General features: G+C 38.1%; 1 protein-coding gene across 2 annotated transcripts in view; it reads right to left on the minus strand.

Annotated features, from left to right (window-relative positions):
• GPAM (glycerol-3-phosphate acyltransferase, mitochondrial) overlaps window positions 1–26,173 on the minus strand; it is a 32,646-nt gene extending 6,473 nt beyond the window's left edge. For both annotated transcript variants that reach the window (XM_018069310.2, XM_018069309.2), the window contains exons 1-17: window positions 26,005–26,173; window positions 24,522–24,652; window positions 22,388–22,510; window positions 19,317–19,390; window positions 16,315–16,428; window positions 14,958–15,107; window positions 13,992–14,088; window positions 12,884–13,020; window positions 11,507–11,603; window positions 10,589–10,801; window positions 10,084–10,197; window positions 8,111–8,196; window positions 6,965–7,080; window positions 6,072–6,142; window positions 4,685–4,949; window positions 4,048–4,190; window positions 2,654–2,731 (exon numbers count right to left, since the gene is read on the minus strand). In XM_018069310.2, the coding sequence (XP_017924799.1) occupies window positions 2,654–2,731; window positions 4,048–4,190; window positions 4,685–4,949; window positions 6,072–6,142; window positions 6,965–7,080; window positions 8,111–8,196; window positions 10,084–10,197; window positions 10,589–10,801; window positions 11,507–11,603; window positions 12,884–13,020; window positions 13,992–14,088; window positions 14,958–15,107; window positions 16,315–16,428; window positions 19,317–19,390; window positions 22,388–22,510; window positions 24,522–24,623 (1,980 nt within the window). In that variant the 5' untranslated portion in view covers window positions 24,624–24,652; window positions 26,005–26,173. The remainder of the gene's footprint in view (window positions 1–2,653; window positions 2,732–4,047; window positions 4,191–4,684; window positions 4,950–6,071; window positions 6,143–6,964; window positions 7,081–8,110; window positions 8,197–10,083; window positions 10,198–10,588; window positions 10,802–11,506; window positions 11,604–12,883; window positions 13,021–13,991; window positions 14,089–14,957; window positions 15,108–16,314; window positions 16,429–19,316; window positions 19,391–22,387; window positions 22,511–24,521; window positions 24,653–26,004) is intronic.
• Between the last annotated feature and the right edge of the window lie 6 nt (window positions 26,174–26,179).

The raw sequence follows: 26,179 nt of genomic DNA on the forward strand, positions 1-26,179 counted from the left end.
ATCTTCAGAAATGAGTTTTAGAGATATTAAACACACACTCAGAAGAACAAGAGAGACCTTAGCATCAGTCATTCACCATTATTTGTTTTGCTCAAAGCAGCAGAATAGGAAGGTTTTTCAAAGTTCAGCATTGCTGAGTCAAAAAGGAAATAGCCCCGCATCTTTATTCCATTTAGAAATGGAAATCAAAAAACATTAAAACTAAATGGATAACAGACACGTTGTTCATGCGATTACTGTGATAATATTCATGGGAAAGAAAAAGGCCTCTGCAGCAATGAAGAATGACATCCTTCCAGTCTTGCACTCTGATAAAATATTTTATTTTGAATGAAGCAAAGGTCATAAAATAACCTTAAAAATAAATCCCAAAGAGATCACTATGTGTTAGGAATATTTTTTTGTTTTTGAAGTAAACATTAAAATCACAGGAGAAGAATATTTTAAAAAAACATGGGTCAGTCAGGCTCAATTTAAGGGGAAATTGATTTATGTGTTAATGTCAGCAGTAAACTGAAATCATTACAAGGGACAAAAGCTATCCACCTTTCCTAAAGAACAGGTTGTAAAACCCCCACAAGCATTGCCAGCTTCTCTGAGGTTGGGAAACAACCATTGCTTACACTGTTTGCATGGATTATGCAAATTTTTAACATTTTAAAAGCAGGTACAGAGGTCTCCCAAGTTTAAAAAATTTAATGAGGGAATATATCTCATTTTTCAGCATTCAGATGTTGCACTGGTGGTTTATGTCAGACATTACAGACAGATATTTCTATACTGCCTAACAGGTACTATGTCACAGCTATAAACAGTGAAGTACCAAACACAACCACCATAACTTATAGAAGAACCCTGAGGACCAATTTCATGCTTGACTACACAGAACTGCACATCTACTGCTGTCCACACCTATTTTCCTCATCTGTCCCCAGGCATGGAACACACAGGTTTCTTCCTAAATTATGATTAGCATTAATTTTTTGATTTATCTAATGATGATTGCAATCTAATGCATGACAACACATGAGTAGTTCAGATAAAAAGGAAGCAGTAGCAACTCCAGAGGAGAATGTTTAATATTCAGGTATAACAAGTAAATAGTACCTATGGTAACAAACATTAAAACCAGAAGCATATATCAAAAGGCATGCACTATGATTAGAGTGAAGCAACGGCCATTAACAAACACAGCAGAAGCAGCTCTAACCTCCTTTGAGACTGGAGGGCTGCAAGAAGAAAGCAGCCAAACATGTAACTCCTTTTCCTCATGATCTTTACATTTACATTACAAGGCAAAGTGGCAGGTCCTGCACTTTGGCCACACCGACCCCCTGCAGTGATACAGGCTGGGCACAGAGTGGTTGGAGGCAGAAAGGGACCTGGGAGTTTGGATTGACAGGAAGCTGAACATGAGCCAGCAGTGTGCCCAGGTGGCCAAAAAGGCCAATGGCATCCTGGCCTGGATCAGGAACAGTGTGGCCAACAGGTCCAGGGAAGTGATTTTTCCACTGTACTCAGCACTGGTGAGGCCACAGCTCGAGTGCTGTGTCCAGTTCTGGGCCCCTCAGTTCAGGAAGGATATTGAGGTCCTGGAGCAGAAGCACCTTAATATGGAGCACCTCAAATGGAGCAGAGCAACAAGGCTGGTGAAGCAACTTGAGCACAAGTCCTATGAGGAGAGGCTGAGGGAGCTGGGGCTGTTCAGCCTGGAGGAGGCTCAGGGGAGACCTCATCACTCTCTACAACTCCCTGACAGGAGGGTGTAGCCAGGTGGGGGTTGGTCTCTTCTCCCAGGCAGCTATCAGTAAGACAAGAGGGCATGGTCTTAAGCTCTGCCAGGGGAGGTTTAGGTTGGATATTAGGAAGAAATTCTTTACAGAGAAGGTAACTAGGCATTGGAATGGGTTGCCCAGGGAAGTGGTGGATTCTCTGTCCCTGGAGGTTTTTAAGATGAGACTGGATGAGGCACTGAGTGCCATGGCCTGGTAACCATGGTAGTGTTGGATCAAGGGTTAGACTTGATGATCTCAGAGGTCCCTTCCAACCTGGCTGATTCTATGATTCTATGATTTTCTTGCTTCTTCCTGGAGGGTGCCAAGGTTTGTTTACAGTGCACAAAAAAAGCCTGGGAAGCAAAGATATGCTGAATTAGCTGCCCCTGCTCCTCAAGTTTTCTTTATGCTGCACACCTCTGACAGATGGCACCACAGAGTGACTCCTCTACAGCCCTGAAACTGCAACCTGTGCCAGCTGAGGAGATTTTACAGTAATTCCAAGATTTATGCAAAGGAATCAAAGAATGACAAAAGATCTGGACTCCTGATTCCTGTAGAGCAGAAAGTAAACATCCATGCAGCTATGCTGCAACCGAAAGAGCTCCAATAATAAATTAAATCCCAATTTTACAAGACAGTACAAAAACGTGAGTCTTCCTTAGTAGGGTTATTGGTACAATGAAATTACACAGTCATTGGCCATCACAGGATGACTATATCCAAATGTCTGACACTTACAGAGAGAGGAATGAAGTAGTCTCAGTCCTGGACTTGTTGTTACAAGTTTTCAGTAAAAACATATATTTAGAACAAGTCTCACAACTAAGAAGCATAAACTATAGTGTACTACTAGTATAGTATCTCTATCACTTTACCTCGGCCACCAGAAGAATGCCATATTGTATCAGCCTTTCCACAGATTCATGGCAAACTTGATAGATCACCTGGCAGGGCTGCACAACATAAAAGAAATGCAATTTTAAAATCACATCGATTATACCCATTATAGCAACACCATTTCTTGTTCAGTATGCATGTTTTAGATACAGCAGTATTTTTCCTTTTATGCAAGTTATTAAACTTTTATCAGCATAATCCCAATGCACCCCTCTTATGTTTATCCTGGTAGACATTAGAAAAATTACAGTGAAATGGGATCTGTCCAAGTTTTTTTAAGAAATGCATTATCACCAGTAGAAAGCCACATTAAATATTCTCCCTTTTTAATCGCCTCTAACCAAATTTTAGTTTGTTAACAATTCTGAAATACAACCATCATAAAACAAATCACTGAGACTCACTACCGTGATTTATTTGAAATTTAAAGGAAAGTGCACTTCAAAGAAATTCCCTTATGTGTTTTGAAACTCTGAATAAAAAAATGCCAACCTCTTTTACATTGTTCGTAATCATGTAGGAAATATTTTCTTAGTTAAAACGAAAATAATTATTAACTCTGAAAGCAAAAGGATAACATTACCAAAGAACCTCACCATCTGACATTACATTACTGCCCAGACAAAAATATTAAATTTGGCTTATGCTTCAGTAAAAAAGGCATTAGTCAAATATGAGTACAGATTTAAGAACTAATTCAAGAATCCCTAGAATTTTAAGTAATTTCTACACATAAGAAAAAAAACACCTAGCACTTAAAGTTCAAAGTACACAGTGTCTGAAAAATGAGATAACATCAGTTCTCTTCAGTGTTTTGTAACACAACAAAAAACGAAGTCAGGCCATGTTTAAAATTGCCACTCAGTACTAGGTGCGGCACACTGTGATTATTGCTCTCCTATGCAAATAAGGAATATCTTCAGAATATGGAGCCTTAGTTCCCAGCATAACTTCAATCATCTATGTAAACTCATAGGAGCTGAGTACTCTCAAAGCCTTGTGTTTGTTTAGGTAAAAAAAAAACAACTAAATAGTTTGGGCAGAATGCAAATATAGCTGTGATGGTCTAATGACGTCAGTGACACAAAATTTGTTAAGTGGCATTAACAAGCCCACCTTGAATTGTGGGAAGCTGAGAGAGCAGCTTTTCCTTCTCAGGAAAGGCAAGCTGCAGGCTCAGCCCAGCATCACCCACTGCAGCACTTGCATGAGCAGCAGGTGGCACTCAATGTGTAACCCTCGATACCATTACTGTGAGACTGTACTTACAGCGAACAGATCAGAGCTGTGACACTACAGAAAAGCATCAATTAATTTTAAAGTAACAAGCACAACAAAAATTTGACACCTGACAATTGATGCAGTTACTTACCAAAGATACATTAAACTCATTAGAAAGCAAGTAACACAGGCTGGCAGCTTTTCGGACCAAGTGTTCTTGACTAATCAAACTGGGAGAAGCACCACTGGTGCCATTTCTGCACCTCCTACTCTGAACTGCATGAAGGCTGCAGGCTAGAGCAGAAACATAAGCAAAGTTTAATTTTCCAAAGAGTTTTATAGTAAAGGAAATGCCAAACTTTTGTTTTGCCTATTTCTAGGCCTAAAAGCAGTCAAACATTACACATGCAATTCAAGAATAAAGACAGAATTCACCACTATTTTGTGTTCAGTAATGTCAGATCAAAACAGAATCTCAATAAAATGCTGCTCATCAAAGTTTTTGCCATGTTGGCAAACAGATTTTGCCATGTTGGTTCAGAATTCTGATAGTGCCTTGCCTATGGCAGTGACCAATACACAGATACTTCCAAGAAAGATAAAGGATGAAGGGAAAAAAGAGTGGAAACGTTCCACAAACAAAATGCAAGTTTACTCTAAGATTGTTTGTTAGTGCAAATGTGGGTTGAAGCAGGGAGCAAAAAAATATATTAAAGTAAATAAAAAACTGATGAAGTTTTTAGTGCAGATACTTTTACTTCATGGGTTTGGTAAACCCCAAAACATACCAATAACAGCCTCTTTAATGAATACATGAACTACTCCATTGCTGTAGAAGTTGAGTTCAAAAACAGCAGGTATCGTTATGCTGGGAGTGACGAAGAACTCGTTGTTTCTGCTAGTGTTCGTGATATTTACACAATTCCCCAACAAGTGGATGGCATGCATAACAACATCATCTGAGTTCCCTGAAAATCCCAAGTCAAAGTCACGGGCTAAGACCTCCTCCTTCATGGAGAAGAAATCTTCTACCAACCTGGAAAGATCAGTTCCCTAGAAATAAAAAGAATCACACAGTGAAACAATTGTTCTGCAGAGGAGTTTATCTGTAAACTACATAAACAGGTATATAGCAAACACATAAACAATACACTAATTATTCATAACTCAAAGCACAACAGTTATATCCAAAAAACTGATTTTCACTGAGGTTTGCTGAAGTAGTCCCATGTGTTTTGAACTACATGCCATTATATTTTTTAAAGCCATGCAACTATTTGGGAATGCAAGATTTTTGTTTGCTTCTTGGTTTATTTCACAGCCTGCAGAGACCTGAGTTGCTCTTCAAGAACATGTCAGAGATATTGTATTCCTATTATCTATGCTATAAAATGAATGCTCAATTATCTGGGAGTATTGTAATGAACAAAACTGTTCAGCTGGCTTGGAACATGAGGAAAAGTCTTTCTTCAAGCACTTCCTTTTCTTGTTTTCTGTCACAACAGCTTCAGATCACATTGTAAAATGTTTCTTTGACTCGACTATTTTAGGAAATTGGGAATACTGCACTGATGGGAATGGTGATACTTCTTCCACAAGGAAGATTACATATCTGATCAATATTTTTCAATTTCTTCTCAATTTATGTGCAATACAAGCTTCAGTCTAGGAGGACAAGGAATTTTAGAAAAAATGTAAAACACATCTGTTGGAGAAAAAAAATTCTTCCAAGCCCCATGCACAAGACTTGCATTAAACATTCATATCATTCTACCATTGAGATATAATATTTTAGTACTGGGAAACAGCAAAATTAATTTGAAAATGAATGGAATAGTTTGTAGCGTATTCAACAGTGAATATGTTTTGAGATCTAAAAAAGTCTTAATGCAATAAATCAAACCCATGTATTCTTTAAAAAAAAACATAATGTTTTGAATTACAAAGAACTACTTCCACATGAGCATTTATTATCATCCCATCAATAATGGCTTGTTTTCAAGCATCCACCAGTAACTAAAATATATGCACTCAGACTACCCGAAATCTATTTTAATTTAAATGCATCTTTCTTCTTTTCAGTATCAAGTAATAGCAAAATGCATTCCTTTTTTTTTTTTGAAGTTAACAAGGCCAAAGTAATGTTTGACTATTTAAGCAACACAGAAGCCTTACCTGCCTGTGTCTGTACAGCAACAAACAGGCAACAATGTGGGTAGACATCACAGCACAGGACTTGTTAGCAGCTAGTGGTAAACAAGATAAACTTGTTAAGCACCTGAAACACTCAGAACATCATTACAAGTGAAAGAGTGCCTATTATTTAAAAAACAATAACAGTGATGTTGGCACCGAACTGTACCCACTGAATGAAACACAAAGTATGTTGTTTCTATATAGTAACAATATTTAAATAATCAAAGTAACTTGAACTAAGAAGGTCGAATAAAGCTTAAACATTTACTAAGCTAAGTACTGTTTTGTATGCATTTCTTATACCACAAATCACAGGTCTATTGACTAAAGCATACACCATATAACCTATAAAACCTAGCAACACTGGTCCATGTAGCTAGGTGAGTTCATGAGAGTATGATCTTAAAATAATGCCATTCAGACACTCCAATAACTTCTTACATGAAGAGGTAAGAAATTAGTGTACCAGTATGACTATCAAACACTTCAGAGTACAGCAAGTTTAGTATACTAGTCCAAGCAATACAATAGTTAGCAAAACAGACAGAACAAAAAGCTTAATCAGAAATCTAAATCAGGAAAAGAGTTCATTAAACTTTGAAGAGGAGAGAGGGAGGCAAGGGGTAGAGAATTGTCAAGAGAGCATTTGAAGTCATGAAACAATCACCTGAATGGAGTGACTTAGGAAGTATGACATTACCAAACAACAAATTCATTCAGTCAGCAAAACAAACCAGGTAGTTGATAGCAACCCGGTCTAGTGGAAAGTGTCCGTGCCCATGGCAACGGGTGTTGGAACTGGATGACCTTTAAGGTCCTTTCCTACCCAAACCATTCTATGATTCTGTGGTAGTGATACTCTTAACACTTACTGAACAAAATATGCTCAGCCAAGTTGGATATCAGCTCTCTTCTGAAGGGTTCACAGGTGATATCCCTGGAGTTGGGCAGCAAGGCCTCTGCACTTTCATCCACAGTATCATTAGGTCTAAATACAGAATAAAAATTAACATGATGACATTTAGGTTTAGATTAAAATGTAAAATAACCTAGACTGATATTTTTTCATATATACTAACCAAAACACCACTGTAGTCTGGTAAGGGCAGAAAAATGTTCCCTGTAAGTAGCTCTACCGACTTTTACAGATTCTTTCTTCACACTAAACAACAATCTAAGAGAAGACTACCAAAAGAAAAATTGCAACCTTGTTCTATGGTTATTCATGACTTTGCTGTAACACCAATTACACCCCACAGCTCTTTTCCCTTCAGTGAATACGGACAACAGTAGAATAAGCAAATCTGCCTAAAAGGTGCATAGAACCCAGTCTCTCCACAAGCTAGAAATGGTCTTTTGTATCGACCTACAACTTTCTAAAGGTAAATGACTGACTTTGTCTCTACCAGGAGGACACAGGTTTGTACAGTTACAGCAGAGACCTCAAGTAAAATGTGTATCTATGTAACAAATGCAGATCTAGCCCTTGACCACAGCTTTGAAGTTCTGAGTGACAGTCACCTCCTTGAGAGCAAGGGGTACTCACTCACAGATCCTATTTGTTTTGTAATTATTCCAAAAATCTTGTGCAAGCTTAGTGAGGTTTAAAACAAATCCTTCACTTTTCATTAAGCATGTCATTTTTTCCCCAAGTTATTCCATAAAATTTATAATTAAACCAAGAGAGGTCACTAAAATAAAAACCAAACAAACAAAAAACAAAACCCAAACACAAAACAAAACAAAAACCCACAAACAAACAAACAAAAACAAAACCCAAAAACCTTTTAAAAGCCTCCTTGAATTTATTTAAACAGAGCTCATCAGAAAGAATGCAATTCTTATAAAAAACTGCTGTTATAATTGTCTAAGCTTTTCAATTTTCTATAAACAATTAGATTACCCTTGAGGAGCTCAAGTACAGCTTGGAATGTAATGCAGAACATTAAAAAGACAAACAAACAAACAAATCCCAACCTGTCCTCCCTCTCAACAACACACACAAAAAAAATCTCTACCTTGATGGAAGTATAGCTGGTAACAAAGCTTGTTCCAAAGAAAGAGGAGCAGGCACAAGTTTTTGGCTTTGGTTGTTTACATATTCCTGTTAAAATAAGAATTGTTATTTTTTGTACTTTTCCCACTTTACTCTTGCATTCAACTGATGATATTACTATAGGAAAAAAGGCAATTATTCAAACTGCAACTGTGATTAAAAATAGCTCACACTAAAAAAGCAGTAATAAGGTCAGAGATATTAAAAGTTTTCAACAGCTTATTCATTTTTTACTTTATTTTATGCAAAAGCAAACTTCCCACATCAAGGAATCTGTACTTCATGCAAAACAATGCAATGAACACAATACAAAACCCCTGTCAGCACCATGCTGGGAACAACTCCTTTGAGACTAGCTTCTCCACAATTAAATTAATGAGAACTGCCTCATTAACATGAGTGAGAGCAAAGCCTAATACCCATTCAGAACCAACACGAAGTAATTATTGCTTGCTGCTGCTTTCCTCAAATGCCAGAATGGGGAACTTCTCCGTAGGTAAACACTGGGGCACAAACTCCAGTTGCAAGACCCCTCACAGTGACATAAGCACCTAGGAAGCAGGTAGGGCACTGCATGCTTGGAATTTTTGAATCCCAAATTTCTCAAAAGCCTCTCCTTACAGGTTAAGCATTTACACTACTCAGTTCTCAGGACTCTGTGTTCCTTCAGTTTCTGTAAAGAATGGGAAACTAAAGAGTCACTTAACCTGCTGCTCAGAAAAACAGTTCCCTCCCAGGAAAGCTGCTTAAAAGACTTTCACAGCCAGCTCACTCTCTCCTGCTTCCAAGCCTGTGCTCACAGAACTGCAGAGGCCCAAAATTAACCCCCAAAGCTCATCTACTTTAGAAAAACGTGCAGTGACATAACCACAGTTACACTTCTGCAAATCTTAGTTAAGGTATGCTTAAATGATTTATGCCATTTATCACCCTTCTGAGGTATAATAAGGAATACACATACAAATGAGACCTGACAGAGGTTGCTGATTAGCATTTCTCTAGATTAAGAGGGCAGATAACCTTCTTTTCCTTACACTGATCCAAGAAGAATTGTTAACTCCCTACCAAGAATAGCCCAAACCTCCTCCTTGAAGTGCATTAGTATCTTTCCCTACTATGCTAATTATAATGCAGTGCAGATGGTCACAATAATTTCATGCTGTGGTAACTGAACCCTCCAAAGCTCTCCAACCTACTGCTTTTCTGAGAGAAGTAGGGCAGAAAAAAGAACACCTAATTAATTTGAATAATGTTCTAGTAGGTTGCTGTTGCAGTAGTTAATCTTATTAAAGTCACACTAAAAATAAGGCATACTGTGGCAGAATACAGATTAGTGAAATGCAGATAAGTATAGTACCAGCAGATTTTGCAGAGATCAGGGAAGATTTAAAGAGTGAAGGCAGATACTACCACACCACTACGTTCCCTGAGAAGCTACGAAACACCTGTATACACAATACACTAATCATAATACTTTTATAGCTACTAATTTACTTAGCAATTTCAAAAATCTAGGGAGATAAATGCCCTTCCTCAATAATACCATATGCCATTAAATTACTTAAACTGGAAAACAGCATTCAGGCTCCTTCAACTCCTAATGTTTCTACTACATAAATGATTACTGCATGGTACAAGGATCATTTTAAAGATTGTTTGCTAAACAAACAAAGAACCCCAGTAAGAACACTTAAACCATTTTGAAACTAACATAACCCTTTTCATCAGCTTTGAGTCTATTTCAGCTTAACACAAATGTGCCCAAAGACTCACACATTCATCAAAACAGGGGTACTTTGTCCTACCAGAATGGACTTCAGCAGATAATGCTACTGATGATAACCCACAAAGAAAAAAAGCGAAATAAATGTGTCCCATTATTGAAATATCAAAAATGTCAAAACTTCAAATGGATTTTCAAGAAGTCAAACTTACTTTTAAGGAAAATGGTTGTGCAAAATCTACTCTGACACACCCATAATTCTTCCGCAGCATTCTGAAGACTCCTCTAGCTATACTCCAAAGACTTTCATTCTTCTTAGGCTTGCCCTAGAAAACAGAGGTGGTTGTTTTGGGTTTTCTTCCACTTCACAATTAAAAGGTTATGTTTAAAATTAAAATGCATGCAACAGCAGACAAAACAAGGTCGAAGCTTTTGACACACCTTATAACTTAAAAGTAGATCTGGAGAACTACTTTTCTCCATAGAGATCCACTTGAACATATTATTTGTTATGTCATGAGTTTGCATGTGGAAGTATGTCACCTGTCCCTCAGCACTTCCTGTCAGAGAGGTTTTGTGATTAATGGCTCTTTGCTCTTCAACACTAATCCCGAGTACCTGTGACAGGACTACTAGCACGTCATTTAACTCTAACACATTTTCCTGCACATAAGCAGAAAATCCCCTAGGCAAAACAAGTTGTTCAATTGCTCTTACCAGCTGTTCACTGTTATAGTGACCTTCAATTATGCGATCATAGGAGATTCCCACGGGTATAATTAGGACATCAGGAGTAGCATTTGAGAAGAGAGCATCCACCACCACAGATAAAAGACCTGCTCTAGCTCCAGATGCCTTCCCACTTCGAGACCGTGTGCCTTCCAAGAATATTTCTAAAAACTGTTGCTGTCTCAACAGTTCTTCTATGTGCTGAATACAAAAAGATTGGAAAAGAGAAAAAATAAATATCTAATTATATTGGCAAATTCACATTTGAAATACATTGTCAGCAACCATTTCCTTTTAAAAGTATCAGAAGATCATGAGTTGGCACGAACACTTGTGAAAAAAAAGCAATAATTAATGCTTGACACAAACCCAGACGAATCTGTAACTGAATTTGCATGAATATACAAGCAGTATAATGACTTTTGTTCAAAGAGCATCTTTAGCAACAGTTGATCTAGTCAATTCACATTCATCTCTTCTTCTGGTTCCCCAGCATATCCCATCTTCCAAGATGCAAATACAGCTATTATACTGAATGGCACAAAGGATTACATCAACCCATCATAAACAGAGAATTCCATTATGTTAACAGAATCAGTGTAGATATGCCTCAGAACAAAAGACATCAGAGAAACAAGGCCTAACATTAATTCAGGGAGCATCGATTCCACATTCTTTAGCAGCGATTATGCAAGGTGGAAATCTGCTCATCCTCAAAGGGGCTGAGCATTCAATTTTCTGTAATTCTATAAATTCAAGAGTTCATACAAAAATGAATCCCCTTTTTGCAGCATGAAACCAAAGACAAATTCAAAGCGGTAAAATAGATCTCCAGACAGATGGAACTCACTTTCCCACTTGAACCCAACTGAAATGCTACCTACAGAAACAACAAGAAATGCGTACCACATAGAGCAAAGCTCTGTAGAGGAAGTCCTTACGACCAGGACTCGGATCCAACTTCCGACGAATGAAAAACCCTCCTAGCTTGCGGATCAACGTGCTGCAGAATAAAGAAGGATTATACTCATTGAACTTAGTTGCAGGAAGCTACTACACATCCAGCACAAAATTCCTAGCACACAACAAGAACTGAAATAATTGACATTCCCAAAGACTAAACTGTACTATACTACTTGCACAGGACAGGACCATACAATTATTTCTCCATTTAACTTATGAAACAGGCTTCTCTATCCTGTCCTGCTCCATTTCTCTCCCTTGACAGGCCACTTTCTGGGAGACTTGTACACTGAGATGCTGGTGATCCACCTAACAGTTAACCTGAGCTGTCCTGAGTCTGTGCTGTGCTGCACAAACAGTATCTTCATGCCCATGTTGCACATACACCTCAGCTGTAGGATCAGCTCAGCCAGCTCATTTTAACGGAGCAATCGGCAGGCAGCTCCCACGTCACACAAGCAATTACAACACCTGCACGGTCTTGCCTTTATCTTACAGTGCAGCAAGAAGCTCTCACAAGAACATCCTTTCTGCTTGGCAGAAGAAATGATGAATAGAGTTGTTTTCTTGCAAGCAAATCCTACACCACCTCAAAGGACCAAATTGGGGTAACCCTTTCTGCAGACAGGGTCCACAGGCTGGCTGTGGATCAGAGGCCTGTTGAATTCTGCAGAACACAGGGTTCCCAGTGCCTAAAGGGATGCTGGATTATCTATGCTAATCTCTCATTCCTTATACTGCTGGCCCTAATAAATAGCATTTTAATTAATAATTTATAGAGCCTGAATGCCTTTCTCATTATGATTATTACAGACCAGCACCTACTGGTGCAAATACCCTTGAAGTCAAGGTATCCTCCTTTTTTCCTCATCACTTCCTGCAATATCCAGTCTTTTTAGAAATCGGTTATGGCCAAATTCTGTCTCAATGGCAAAATGTTGCATAAAAGACCTTAGGTTCTTCAGCCACCAGAAAAATAATTTAAACACAGGCTAAAGTGGAGTACTTTCCCACAAAGTATTATTCACCCAGTAGTGTTGCTGCCCATTAGCCAGCTCACCAAATTTCATGAAGTGTTGTCCGTTCACTACACTTTTTCACAGTTATCTTTTCCTAGTCACCTATCCACTTTGAGACTCTTAGGACGAAGGAATACCCTTCCTTACCCTACTTGGGTTATGACAGAGCTTCTCTCTCTGAGCATGTTATACATGATGGCCCAGCAATACTCAGATATTTTTGTACTTGGGCATAAGACATATTGCACAACAGGTCAGATCCCGCCACCTCAGTCTTTTTCAAATAAGAAGAGGTTATTACCTGAAGATGGGGATGTTGAGATTGTTCCCTGCAGCAATGTAGGGTGCTTTGATGTTGTGGCAGAAAAGAATGAATGTGAGAAGCAGGTAGTCAATGTGGGATTTGTGAACAGGCAAAAAGATAAGAGGCAAATTCATCTATGGTGGGGAGAGAAGGAAAAAAGAGAGAAGGCAGTTGGTAAGAAATGTGGAATATTACTCCTTTTTTAAAATCCTTCACTGAGATTGCTAGCATCATCTTCTCTGAACTGATGGTATTTTTCCAGTTACCATCATTGAGTTTTTTTACTTCTGGTTTTCCTTCAGCTATGACAACGAGATTTTTTTAGTCAACCGTACTTAATTTTCATGGACTGCAGTTTTCAGTTGCATGCATTACATTAGCACTAATTAATACTCCCAGTTTCTTCAGACAATAATGAAACAGTTAAAGGGATATGGACAAATCTTCAGTGTCACCAAAAGTACTGGTATTTCCATTAGATATTAGCAAGGATCTATGAATAGTGGGGTTCCCTAATACTATAATCAAAAAACAACAGAAAATAATAGGAACCTTTTTTGTTTGTTTGTTTCATTTATCTAATCAATATTTTTAAGGTAAATCTTGCAAAAAGAATCAATTCGAATGTAAAGAAAATGGTAGAATTTAGGAATTTGTTTGACCAATTTCAATGAGTATCAAAGAACTGGGAATGTACTGCTAGTAAGAAATAGGAAGAGTTTATTTCCTAAAGATTTTTATTCCAAATCAAGGTAAAAGTAAAAAATCCTAAATATATCTACTAGTTTATTATTGGCTACTTCAGCTTAAAAAAAGAAGAAAAATGTTGGATGCAGGTTATCTGAGATAATCATGCAGTCTGATATTTAAAATTTGATACTGAAGCAAAGGTAAAATCAGAATTCCCATCATATTTTAGGTTACACAACTCGAAGAGCATTATATTTAATTAAGAACCCTATTTCACAGATACAAGACAGTTCTATCTACAATCTCACTTCATACAGACTTAGCAAAACTCTCATAACAACAGAAAGTGTTGTAAATATTCACAGACACTACATCAGAAATCTACCTTATTAGATTTTTTCCCACCCTTCCTTACCTCTGTTGCTGCTTTGACCATTTCTATTTGACCTCTGTGGATCTGGATATTCCAGAAAAAGCTGTTAAACAACTTCAGTAACACCCAGCCAGTCAACCTAATGGAAGAGCAAACAAAACCCAAAAAGCTTCATTCAGTTCTGCCTCTTTTTTATATTGCTTCTCTATGACTAAAGGCAAAGCCATAAAATCTGATTACTTTATATTCAAACAAAAATACTGTAAAATCCAATTGCCAAACAAGTTTTCATCCATGGTTAGTAACCACATTTCAGTCTCCTGTAGTTATGACACTGATCAGCCTCAGTGAAGCCTGTTCAAAGGGTAGGACCACCATCTGTGGGGAAAGTTAACTGAGGTCCTATGATCAACTGTAATAACTAAGTTATTACAGCTAATAAGGTGATATGTTAGGTGACTGCAAGTTATCTAGGAGAACTTACAATAGTTACAAAAAATCTAGAACTTGCAACAAAAAGTTGATGAACTAGGAACACAACAAATTCATGCTTAGTTGTAAAGGTACAGTAGAAGATTTTATCTAAAATAAGACTCTCTCTGAGGTATTTATAACTACAGATTAGAATATTGAATAGGCTACTGGAAAAATGATCTTTCACAGTCCATGGTGCTGCAGATAACTGCTCTTGCCCATATGAGACTGAAATTATGCCAATATTGGTCTAAGCATTAGTACCAAACCTAGTTTTGAGAGGAAAAAAAAGTTTGTATTTAATCTTGTGAGATTCATCCCTTGTAAAGGCAGATGGTTTCTGCTGCATCTGAAAATAAAGAATAACTACTATTTTGTTAGCTAATAATAAAAAAGAGATTTTTATGAATAATTTATTATTTTTAGAATAATTATTCACTTTTTATGCATTATGTGTTACAAGCTCTGTTGTTATTATAAAAAGCTTTTCCATTCTTCCACCCACTTAAAACACCAATGAGACATTTTTCTCACCTGATTAAAGCAGGTGACACATTTGCTGCCATTTCTTGGAGTATTTTCCTCGCTTTCTTCTTCACTTTGTTGATAGCTTTAGGATCCGTTGGAGTAAAACTACCTGGAGTATTTGGTTCAGAAGCTTCATCTACTATGGCCTTCTGGACTCTAACATTGAAAAAGAAAATGTATGACACAGAAGAGTCAAAGACACAACTGCTGAGAATGTGCTCTGCATTACTACAGGAGTAAACATTAAAAAAACATTTACACTGAAGTACTGTATACTCCACATGCATTCAATCTAATTCAGTAGTTTTCTAAGCTCTGATTTAACATGCAGTTGATGGTTGAGTACACTCAAAGTTGACCATATAAAACAGTATATATGCAAATCACAGGTACTAATATTAAGTGACTGCCAATTTTCAGAAATGGTCAATAAGGTTAAAAATTCATGAAGAACAGATGAAATCTCATTTTTTTTAATATTTTCTTTTTCCTGTCATAGCACTTTCACTTACCTCATTAGATAGATTACTGCAGTTGCTATTTTGAACTTCTACAGTATTGTTCCCCTTGAATTCTCAGTTTTACAAAGTGTAACAAAATCTATAAGGCCTATTTTTCCCATTTGAAACAAATCTAAGTGAGATTAAGTGGTTTAACACACTATAACTATGGCACAACGCAGTCTGCTTTACTTTTCAAAAGCAACACTATCATCTTCAGACGGACTCAAACATTAAAAATTCAGGAGAATTAGGAATGTTAATGTAGGCAGTGCATGCCTTCTAACAAAAAAGTAGGCTCAAGGAGGGGGCATGCGGTTGAATTTCTTTATGTACAGGGGAAACTGATCCCTTAATAGCTAATCAAGGGCTCAACATGCCATTTAAAATGTGATCTATGAAACTGAAAACAGGTTCCTCAAAGTAAAGGGTGGGAATTTCACTCTACAGCCTTTTTCTATTTTTGACTCGTGCTCCAGGTGTACACTCAGGGTACTTCAGAATGCTGCTTTCCTGTTACTTCTGAAACACTGACAATTTCTGATGACTGCAGTATGACTTTGGTGGTAATGATTTACATGAATTAGATAAACAAAAGTTTAAAGAGCTCCTGTGTAGCAATTTATTTTTCTGTGTATTGGCTGGTGTTCCCCCACTAGGCATCACTTGTATGGAGACTTGTACTTCTTTAATCCCCTCTTTTACTATTCAAACAGAAATTGCCAACTACAGCCCTGAAAGGTTGTGCTAAAGACACTCTATTTTCTGGTATTTTAAACAGTCTGATTTCTAAAACTTGCAGTTTCCAAATTCTTATATCATAAATACTAATTTAAAAAACAGTTTATTTTGCATTATCTTACCTGTTGTTATTCAGCACATTTTCTGTCAGATTCTTGGCAAACATACCCTTATGAACATCCCTTTCTTGCACAAAAAGGACATAACAAAACCGTCTTGCAAGCCACCCCCTGTACCTACAAAAATAAAATGGGTATTTCAGTGTGATTATCAAAATATTTGACTGCCAAAAAAAATAGTATGAAAAATACCTAAAATACAATTAAGTAGCAAAAGTAAGTAAAGTTTTATGAAGGGCTGCCTAAAAGCTTCTTTATCTGCTAGTAAATTGCCAATATGTCCATGTTATAGATGAAGTAACTCATATACAGCACGAAATATCTGAAACAACTGGGGTCTGCATCACTTCAGTCCAGGGTGACACTGGCCTTAAAACACCCATGGTATCACAGGAAAGTAGTAAACAAACCAGCATATACATTTTGTGCCTCTGCTGGAACCAACTCCCCAGCTCAATAAGGTCAAAAGAAGAGGTAGTGGTGATTTCCAATTTGTTGACTTTCCACCAAGGAAAGTAAATGCCCAGCTAAGAGGTTTGTCAACTTCTTGAAGGCACACTGGGTCCTCTTGGGAAAGTTGCTCACGTAAGCACAAGGTAAACTCTCACAGATACTTCTGAAAAGGAGTTTGCATTAGCCACGAAAACTAAAAACACTTTTTTAATAACTTTTTCTTCCCTCCTAGTGTTTTTAAACATCCAGTTTTATGTGCCTCCTACACACCTTCTCCTTGCAAAGTTTTAGCAGGAGCAGAATCCCTGAATAACAGTAAATCTCTATAAATTCAAGTGTTTAACGCAATTTCTCTTATGTGGACAGTCTCTTCTTTCCAAATTAACCCTGTCCTTTACTGTCTAGATCATATAAGCAGCAATCACCTGAGAAAACACTACTTTGAACACCAAACATCACAGAACATGCAAGTGAAACAGGAAGGGCTAAAAATCCCCAGCAGTGAATATGCACTAGTATTTTCCTCCTCACCCCCCTTACCAGGCCAGGACTGGACAAGCCACCACTTACATGGGTCACCCCACAAAACAAACAGCTGGGACGCCGGAACAGCAGAGCTGATGCCACCAGTCAGAACAAAGAGTTGGACAAAAAAATAAACTGGCCATTCCTGAGACCAGAGCACTGAATATTACGTAAAACCCTTGTCCTGAGGTCTGCTGGTGCAATGCATGGCTGATTTTCTAGTGAGTGTCCCAAACTGAACCGTGGGTGGTTTCCATGCTGGAGCGCCGCCAAGGTCTCACTGCTTGTCATCACCTGAGTTACTGATCTTGGCTGTTAAAACTCCCTACCACATTTCAGTAAATTTATACATGTGTTATAAACAGCTAGGAAAGATGAGAAGGAACTCTTACACTGCAAAAGGCCAAACTACCTGAGCACACAGGCCACTTGCACTGTAATTAAGATGAGTGAACATGCACAAGCCAGTGGCACAGTCTTGACACATAATGGTTACACAAATATTCAGACCGCCTCAAAGGACAAAGAATTTTACTATTCATGCTGTCAGAGAAGCAGACTGGTAACTGTTTTAATTGCTTTTTTCCTTTTCCCCTTCTCTTTGGAGTTTGAGAGCCTTATTAACTTTTCTAGAAAGCAAAGATAAGGATATGCTTCTTTCTGACAATGATTTTGGTAATTACAAACATATCATCACAGCAGCATACAGATATTGCAGGTATCTGTCAAGGTATGAAGACCTCTACATTCGTTTTACAGCTTAGACATGATGTCGTTTAATTAGAAAAATCTGTTTGCTGATCATGTAGCAATGAGAAAAGACAAAAACCACACCGAATGGACTCAGTCAAGATACATTAAAAAACTGGCAGTCATACCTCAGCCAAAGGCTGTGATAACGTCTCAATACAGTTACAGTACTCCAGCAGTTAAAGAGAATCCCTCTTGCTGTCTAAGGCTGGGAAACTGTGACTTTGTAACCACATGGGACCACAGAACTTCATTAAAACTGTCATTTTTCACACCATAATGACATTCTGAGCTAAAGGCATTTATTTCAGAATAGTTCATTAACCCATATCTTTTGCCCTTTTATTTCCAATTTAAGTAACTTTGACCATTCAAAACGATTCAATCATCAGACTTCTGAAACTAATTTTAAAAAAACCAGTTAAAATTAAACACTATTTCTGTTATTATTCTGTATCCTAAACTACAAGCTCAACTCTTAAAAAAACCATAATTAATTCAAGTGTAATAAGGAACAGTCTCTAACATTAGCTTCCTCCCTCTCAAGCATAGCACAATACTGCCTTTCTTCCACTCAGACACTTTGGCTCATTTCTTTTAGGCTGCTGGCCTCTCTTTGTTTGCTCTGACTCTATGACAAACACTGCAGGACCTGCTTACGGTAATGATTATTGAAAAAAAACTTAGCAAGCATTATTAACTTTCCAAAGAACAGAATATTTGTGCTTAATTCCAGTATCTTTGTCCCAGAACTTAAGATATGCTTCCATTAGTGCAAAGATACATCATCATTTTTAGGTTATATACACCATTTTTCAGGAGCTGCACTCTGCCACTGAGGCAGAAAAAGTATCTTAAGACGTATTCAGATTTAATTGCCATTACTGGTAATAGTCAATGCCTAAATTGTGAGCCAGATCTGCTCAGTAAATTAAAATGAAGCCTGAATTCATTCTGCACATAGGAATAAATCAGCTTTTCTCAGCATTATGCCACAGATGTTACCATTTGCACTAAAGGATCTAGAGGTGCTCTGGTTTTTGTGAAACAAGTTTGACGCTTATGCTCCTTGTCTATAACCCCAATGGACTTTGCCCAGCTCCCAGATACACACAGTCAGATTTAACAAGTACATTACTTTCCTGAAGGCAGCACCACTTCCTGCATTTTAGGACCACAACATATACTCACTCAGTCTGGACTACCCTAGAGATTTCTCTGTCATAAAATCAGAACACATTGGATTTAAAAGTAAAAGAAAGACTTGCTTACATTACCTTGTATGTGTTTCATTGATATATATGACATTACGTAGACCCAAAGAAGGAATACTAGAATTGAAAAAGTTATCCTGTAAAACCAAGAAAAGAAAAGACTGGTGAATTATTTCATTACATAAGAATAGCTGTATCTATTACACTCACCATAACATTTAAGACAATGCAATGTTTTCCATTTGTACTATAAAAAAACCCCAAACCAGAGAAGCACTGAACCTGCTCATACAGTACACACAAACTGTTCCAAAATGAAAATGAAATTCAAGTCACTATTCCGAACTCCAATACTTTCACAGAATTCTCTAGGCTTTACTGCGTGGTTGCATTGGCTGTATTCTTCAAGTCACAATATTTCATTGTATTCTGACGCAATATAAACCAGGACTTGTCATAATACAGAACTCATCTTTAGACAGAACTTTATTAAGCCACATTCAGCATTAGTATAACCACAAGCAGTTGATCCCCAGCCTGTGATATCCAGTTTGCCAGCAGATCAGGCATCATGTAACAACAGCCCAAGGGTCAGGATATCCATCCACAGTTTGGTGGCAAATCTCCACATTCTTGCTCTGCCTGAACAACAAACTCAATCCAGCCTTCTAGATCCTTGTTACAGACTCCACATTCCAAGCTATTGACTAGGGAGAGTTTAGGAGCAGTTCCACTCTGGATAAACAAATATTCCTTGGCAGAAAGACCTAAACTTTAATCTTCCATATTCTGAGGAAATATCTTGACCGAGAGGCTAATTTCTTTCTATCCAGATAATACGCAATTATAAAACTGGTACCATGCCAGCAGTGAATTACAGCTAAAACTACTGGAACTGTACATGTCAAAGAAGACAAAAACAGGACAGTGAAGGAGAAAGATGGTTACCAGTAGCAGAGCTGCAGAACAGCCTCACCACCAATTCTGCAATGCGAGTCAGATAAGAGTCATTTGCTTGTATTTTGTTTAGGACACACTATTCGCCACGAATTAAAATATACAAGTGTCCTATGTAATTTGCAAATCAGGTAAAAATTATGGGCTACAGTGGGAGCACAGAGTCTTCTACCCCCCTGGTAAAGCATAACTGTGCCATACATTCAATCAACCAATTGTTGCTTTAAGCTCTTAAGAGGAAACTTCAAGGTAATGCTAATTTCTTTGACTATTCACTGGTGATTTTTTGTGGATCTTAAAAGTTGATGAAATGTTCTGGCAAAGAGAAGAGAAGTGACTTGTTCTTGTTCTCCCACAAAAAAAACCAGCAACAAAGTACCACGGAATGCCCAAATCCATTCCAGTGCTCTAATCGTTAAGTTATAACCTCGCTCTGCGAAGCTCATCCTCCAGCTGTAACGTCATACTTTAGCTTTTCCTTATTTAACTCTTCCTAAATCCTGTGTCAGGCAGAGGATCTGGTTCTGTGAGACCAACTGAGCCGATACAGGATCTCTCTACTGCTGCAAGAAGCCCAGCTCCCACCACCACATCCTACCCTTTCCTGCTGAACACTATCCCTCACCTCTTAACTAAGAGCATGTCTAGCATTCACCACATCCCTTAATGAGCCACCTTCATTCAGACAAGACTGAAAACTAAGAACTAGACTAAAAACTAAGACTAAATGAATAAAGCAGGTAGTTTTCTGCTTGATTAGTGAACTTGATCAGCGCCTAGGAGAGCAAGAAGGAAAATGAGAGGGAGACTCAAGACTCTCAGAACTACCAAGCTGTTAGTTTGGCCGACACACTTAAGGAAAGCTGTCTCACTCATTCACTTCTTTTCCTTAAGAGAAATAATTAAAAAGGCAGATCAAAAAAAAAAAAATAAATCTGGAGTCTAAAGAGAGGATCTTCTTTGTTACTGTCTGTTCAAGGATGGTATTTTCTCCTTATAGCAGAAGGCAATAAAGGGCTCGATAGGTCATGCCCCTACCTTAAGAGGGATCTCAGGATAGTTAATTAGTCTCCTATTAAACGGACAAAATACAGAACAAGATTTTTATTTTTAAAGTGTAATTCCCAGCTTGAGATGAATAGCCTAATTACTAACAGGCAAGTTACTAAATGTATAAAGTCCTAAACTGAGGATTCATACACAACTTTTCACACGTCAAAGCACTTGACTTGTCTGTTAGAAGTAGTCTCTCAGTTTATCTAATTGCTTGTCTTGTTTCCCAAATCATATGTAGCCTTCACAGTACATCTGGATTTCTACACCACATTTGTGTAACACTGCTGGAATGTTCTGCTCTGGCAGAGGAATCGAGTGAAATAATAACTTCTCCTTGGTCAAAGAGACAAGCAAATTTTCACTCTAGTTCAGCCAATGATGGAGCTCAATGCAGTTGTAACTGTGCAATTTAAAGCCTGGGCTGTACACACAGTCAAATTACAGGATGAACTTATTGCAAACTATATTATGTCATTTATCAGCATTTTGCATCTTCAGCTTACAGAAAGCCTGCCCACTGCAGTTCAATGAACTTCACATTTTAAATCAGCTTGCGCAACCTCTTTAGAGCCACCATCTTGACACTGTTCCCAGCAGACAAATATTTCCACTATGGCAACTGGCACTCCTTGTTTCCAGGCTGGGTAGAGAAGCAAGGAATCAGCCAGGTGTAGAAAACTGACTTGTTCTCTCATGTACAGGGATTGACCAAGTTTGAAGGGAGGCACACTGCTTAGTTTTGAAACTGCATTTATTCTGTGGATAGAGAAATAAAGTGTCCTAAAAGCAAGCTTTAACACTTTCATGTGCACCAAATTCCCGTTATTAATTTAACAGAGCAGATAATTTTGCCATACCATTTCCTAGAGATAATTCTGCGGAGCTGGAGAGTTTTGTGTAAGGAGTAAATCCACACTGAAAGGTGGGAGACTAAGTATCACAGCAAGTCTGTGTCATCCATTAATTCCACAACAAAGAAATATAACCACAAACAATGGTGCAAAACTTTATGAAGTAAAAACACTGTGACCTTAATTCTGAAAGTAAGGAAACTACTGAAAATTCATTATGTTGCAACTATGCATTATTGTCAAACATAATCCAGTCTATAATCTTCTTACCCGGCTCTGGGGAGTGCATACATAGCAACATCGTCCCACAAACGGCCTTTTTCTGCTCAGCAGAGCCTCCTTCCATTTTAAAGTGGCAGATCGGAAAAGAGTGGGACGAGAGTTATACTCTCCCTGCAGAACAAAAGACCACTGTGTAAATATGTGGAAATATATGTTTTACTGTGTACGGGAAAACTTTGAGTAAGAGGAGTTGTCAGACGCACATACACACAAAAAATTACTCCTCAATTACATAAAGCACAAATTTTTCCAAGATTTTTCTAAAATAAACTATGTTATCTCCAGATGATGTGATTTTAAAAAATAAAAGCAAAATCTCAGTGTTGTACTGATGTATCTAAGCACTGCAGCACATGCTGACACACAAAATTTTAAAAGAAACAATAACTAATTAAGAAACACCAAGGAAACTGCCAGCTGAGAAAAGTGAAAGAAATTAACAGTAAACTACGTTCTCAATAGTGTAAACATGCTTGTAATATGAGCAATATATTTGAAGCTTCAACTGAACATCACATCTGTAAAATTGCAACAAGACTCAGTGTATCCAAAAAATTAACTCAGCAGACTCTGAAGGCACTTTCCAGCAGTTTCGTGTGGAGTGATACGAAAAAGGAACCCCTGTGCCTTCTCCAAGGTTACACTGTCTATCTGAAGGTTACAAAACCAAATAATCCAAAGTAGCTGGATTCACAGAACTCATTCTCCATGTTAGAACACTATGTAAAAACTGTTGTTAAGTATGTTTTCAAAGATTGTTTCAATTAAATTCTACTGAATTATTGCTTGCCTTAGAATGAGCACTGGGTTGCCATTTCTAAACCATACATTTTATTCAAAGGGAAGTTACTTTCAGTATTAAAAGGGAAGTTACAGAAACAAACCAAAACAAAACCAAAATGATGTTTAAAATTGCACATTAACGTGGAAGAGCAGCAGGGTAGAACCAATATCTTAAACCAGCATAAGGGTTGTAAAACACAAATACATCATCATATACTCAGCCCAGTGAGAAACAACCAGAAAGTCAAAAGCAATGCTGCAGATGCCTAAAAACTGAATTGTGCATATATCACACTTGGCAGGAGTATTGAAGTCACTTGGGAAATATTCCAAGGGTAAATCTTCCATCTGAAATAAAGAAGCATCAAGACCTAAGCCTGACATAATCCCTTTCTCTCCAACTTTCTGTAATGCTAACACCAAATTAAACCAACTTTGTAATAGTGTTCTTCTTCTGCTTGCCTCCAACCCTTTACTGAACTCACCACTACTTAGAAAATCTCCTTCCTATCTCTTCTCTCCTGCCTGCCCTTATCCCACTTTCTCACAGATCTCTTGGTTACTGCAGCTTGTTGTCTGATGTCATTTAGTTCTAGCTAGATAGAAAACCCAGCTGCCAGGACATCTGTCTTTCCCCCTCAACTCTAAACATGTCCTCAGTTCTTCTTCCAGATCAAGTTCAAAGCCCTCCTCTCCAAATCCATGTCTAATTTCTCCTGACCTATGCTGCTAAACCAACCAGCATCAACCCAGTCCCCATGTGGCTCTTTTGGCTCCACCCAGCCCAGTCCGCTCACTGGCACTTTGTCTCCTCCAAATCCCAGGACTCACTCAACAGAGGACACAGACTTTTAATAGGTTCCTTATTTATATCCACCAATTTTTTCTGCCTTCTGTATTGCATGAAAAGCTCCAGCTTCAATGGCTACGCGACTTTGCATCTTCAGCTTCATGCTCCTTTTTACCTGCGCATTTTAAACTACATAATGCAGAAGAGCAACAAGTTTTCTATTTGACTTTCTGCTTCACTTTGAGCTACTCCTGAACGGTATTCTGTACGTTTACTGCTACATAAAATGATTAGCAACATTACACCAGAGGACTGTAAGACTATCAATAGGGTTTGATAGGGTTTTTCTTTTCTAGCAACATTAGTCTTTGGCACAGAAATGAACTGTTGGATCCTCCTTACATTTCAAGTTAAATTAAAATCAAACTGTACCATGCACAAGAGAAGTAATGCCTTATCTTTGTTCTTCACAACAATAAAAATGTCCACCTTCAACTTGAAGAAACAGTAAAATAAATATGGCCAGTAACATTCACAATTTTTACTTACCCATTCTTCACTGGAATGCTTACATCTACTGATGCTGCAGTCTGCTGAGGCGGACAAATAGGAAACATCTATTGTTCCAAGGGACAAAGCAGTTTCATCCATGACACAGGAGTGGAACTGAAGATCAGAAACTGCAAAATAATAACACACATATGTGTGTATATATATATATATATGTATATAAACCTATACAGAAGCACACACAATTTCAGTGATGGGCATCTAGCAATAAATTAGCAAACTGGTATTTTTTCACCTTTTGATAAAAGTTCAGTTCTAAAGATGTTTCATTACAGTTAAAAATCAGCAAGATTTTAATATGTTAAAAAAACCAGCACATTCAAGTTCCACAGCACACCAATCAGCTTCCAGCATGCTTCTCTCTCTCTGCTCTTCTTCCCCTTACAGGTCACTATGCTCCCTTGATAATTTTCCACTGTTCTTCACTGCATGGCTTAAACCATGCAGCCACAAGGATACACATTTCAGCCACTTTCCAAGGCTTACTATTCTCTTGCACTCCATGACTTCATTCTTTTATTACTTGCTTCTCAAGGGCACCTATGATCTACAAAAAATGTCATTAATGTTCTCTCCCAATCCTATCTCACAGTATATTTTATATGTCTGGTCCAGCTGCAGTCAAACCAGTTTGCAAACTCCTCAGAAGGAGTGCTCTATAAAAAAGCACACCCCTAAATCTGAACATGCTGCTGACATAAGTGACATTACAGGCTTATCGGATTAAAAAGCAGTAAAGAAGTCTAAACTTGCATTATTATTTTGAAATGGAAGTTTTATAGTTTATATAATAAGCATAGCAAATAATTCTCCCTTCACCAAAGAAAAAAGAAAGGGTAAACATATTAAAACAACATAGTGATGTAAAATACACGTGCAAAACACTACAAATTAAACTGCTCTGTTATGGAGAGATACTGAAATAGGAATTCCAGCATTTTCACCTAGAGAAACTGTAAAGTGGCAATACCTTCCTCTTCTATGACTGCAAAGAAACTTCAGTCGTGGCCAAGCTACGAGCCATAAGGAATAAGACTGATCCCATGTTGTACGTTCTATGCTAAGATCTGCAACAGCAAGGCCTAAAACTTTAATCCAACGTTTTTGCCTTTCTTAGTGCCCCCTCCAAGCTGCCACAAAGCCCATCTGCTGATACCCAAGCACAGAGTTCTCAATACAAACTGGAGTTCGAACCAATATAACCGTGCAGTCATCCTTTTGTCTCTGCTAGCTCTTACATTCAATTTGCCTTTTTCTGTAATCAGCGCTCAGGCAATTTAGTATATAAACCGCCCAATAAACACCAAAAACCCCCCAGTAAACCTCTGAACAGTGGAAGCGAAACGCGTCCTTCTCGTGCTCAAGGTGACCTTGGCTGCGCCGGCACACATAAAACACGAACTTCAAAAAATAATACAGAATTAAAAGCTCGTGTGAGCAGCAGCAGCCCCCGTACACATACCTGTGAGACACCCGCAACCCGAGCTCCCGCTCTCGCTCCCCCTCCGCCGCTGTCGCTGTTCACCTGCCGGCCACCGCCATCCCGCGGGATCCACAGCGCTCCGGGATAGCAGGGATGGCAGGGCTCACTGGGAAGCAATAGGGCTCCAAGAGGGCTCCGGGCTCAGTAGGATTAA

This window comes from Manacus vitellinus, unplaced genomic scaffold, assembly GCF_001715985.3.
Source record: "Manacus vitellinus isolate BGI_N305 unplaced genomic scaffold, ASM171598v3 scaffold_15_pilon, whole genome shotgun sequence".
Lineage (NCBI taxonomy): Eukaryota > Metazoa > Chordata > Aves > Passeriformes > Pipridae > Manacus > Manacus vitellinus.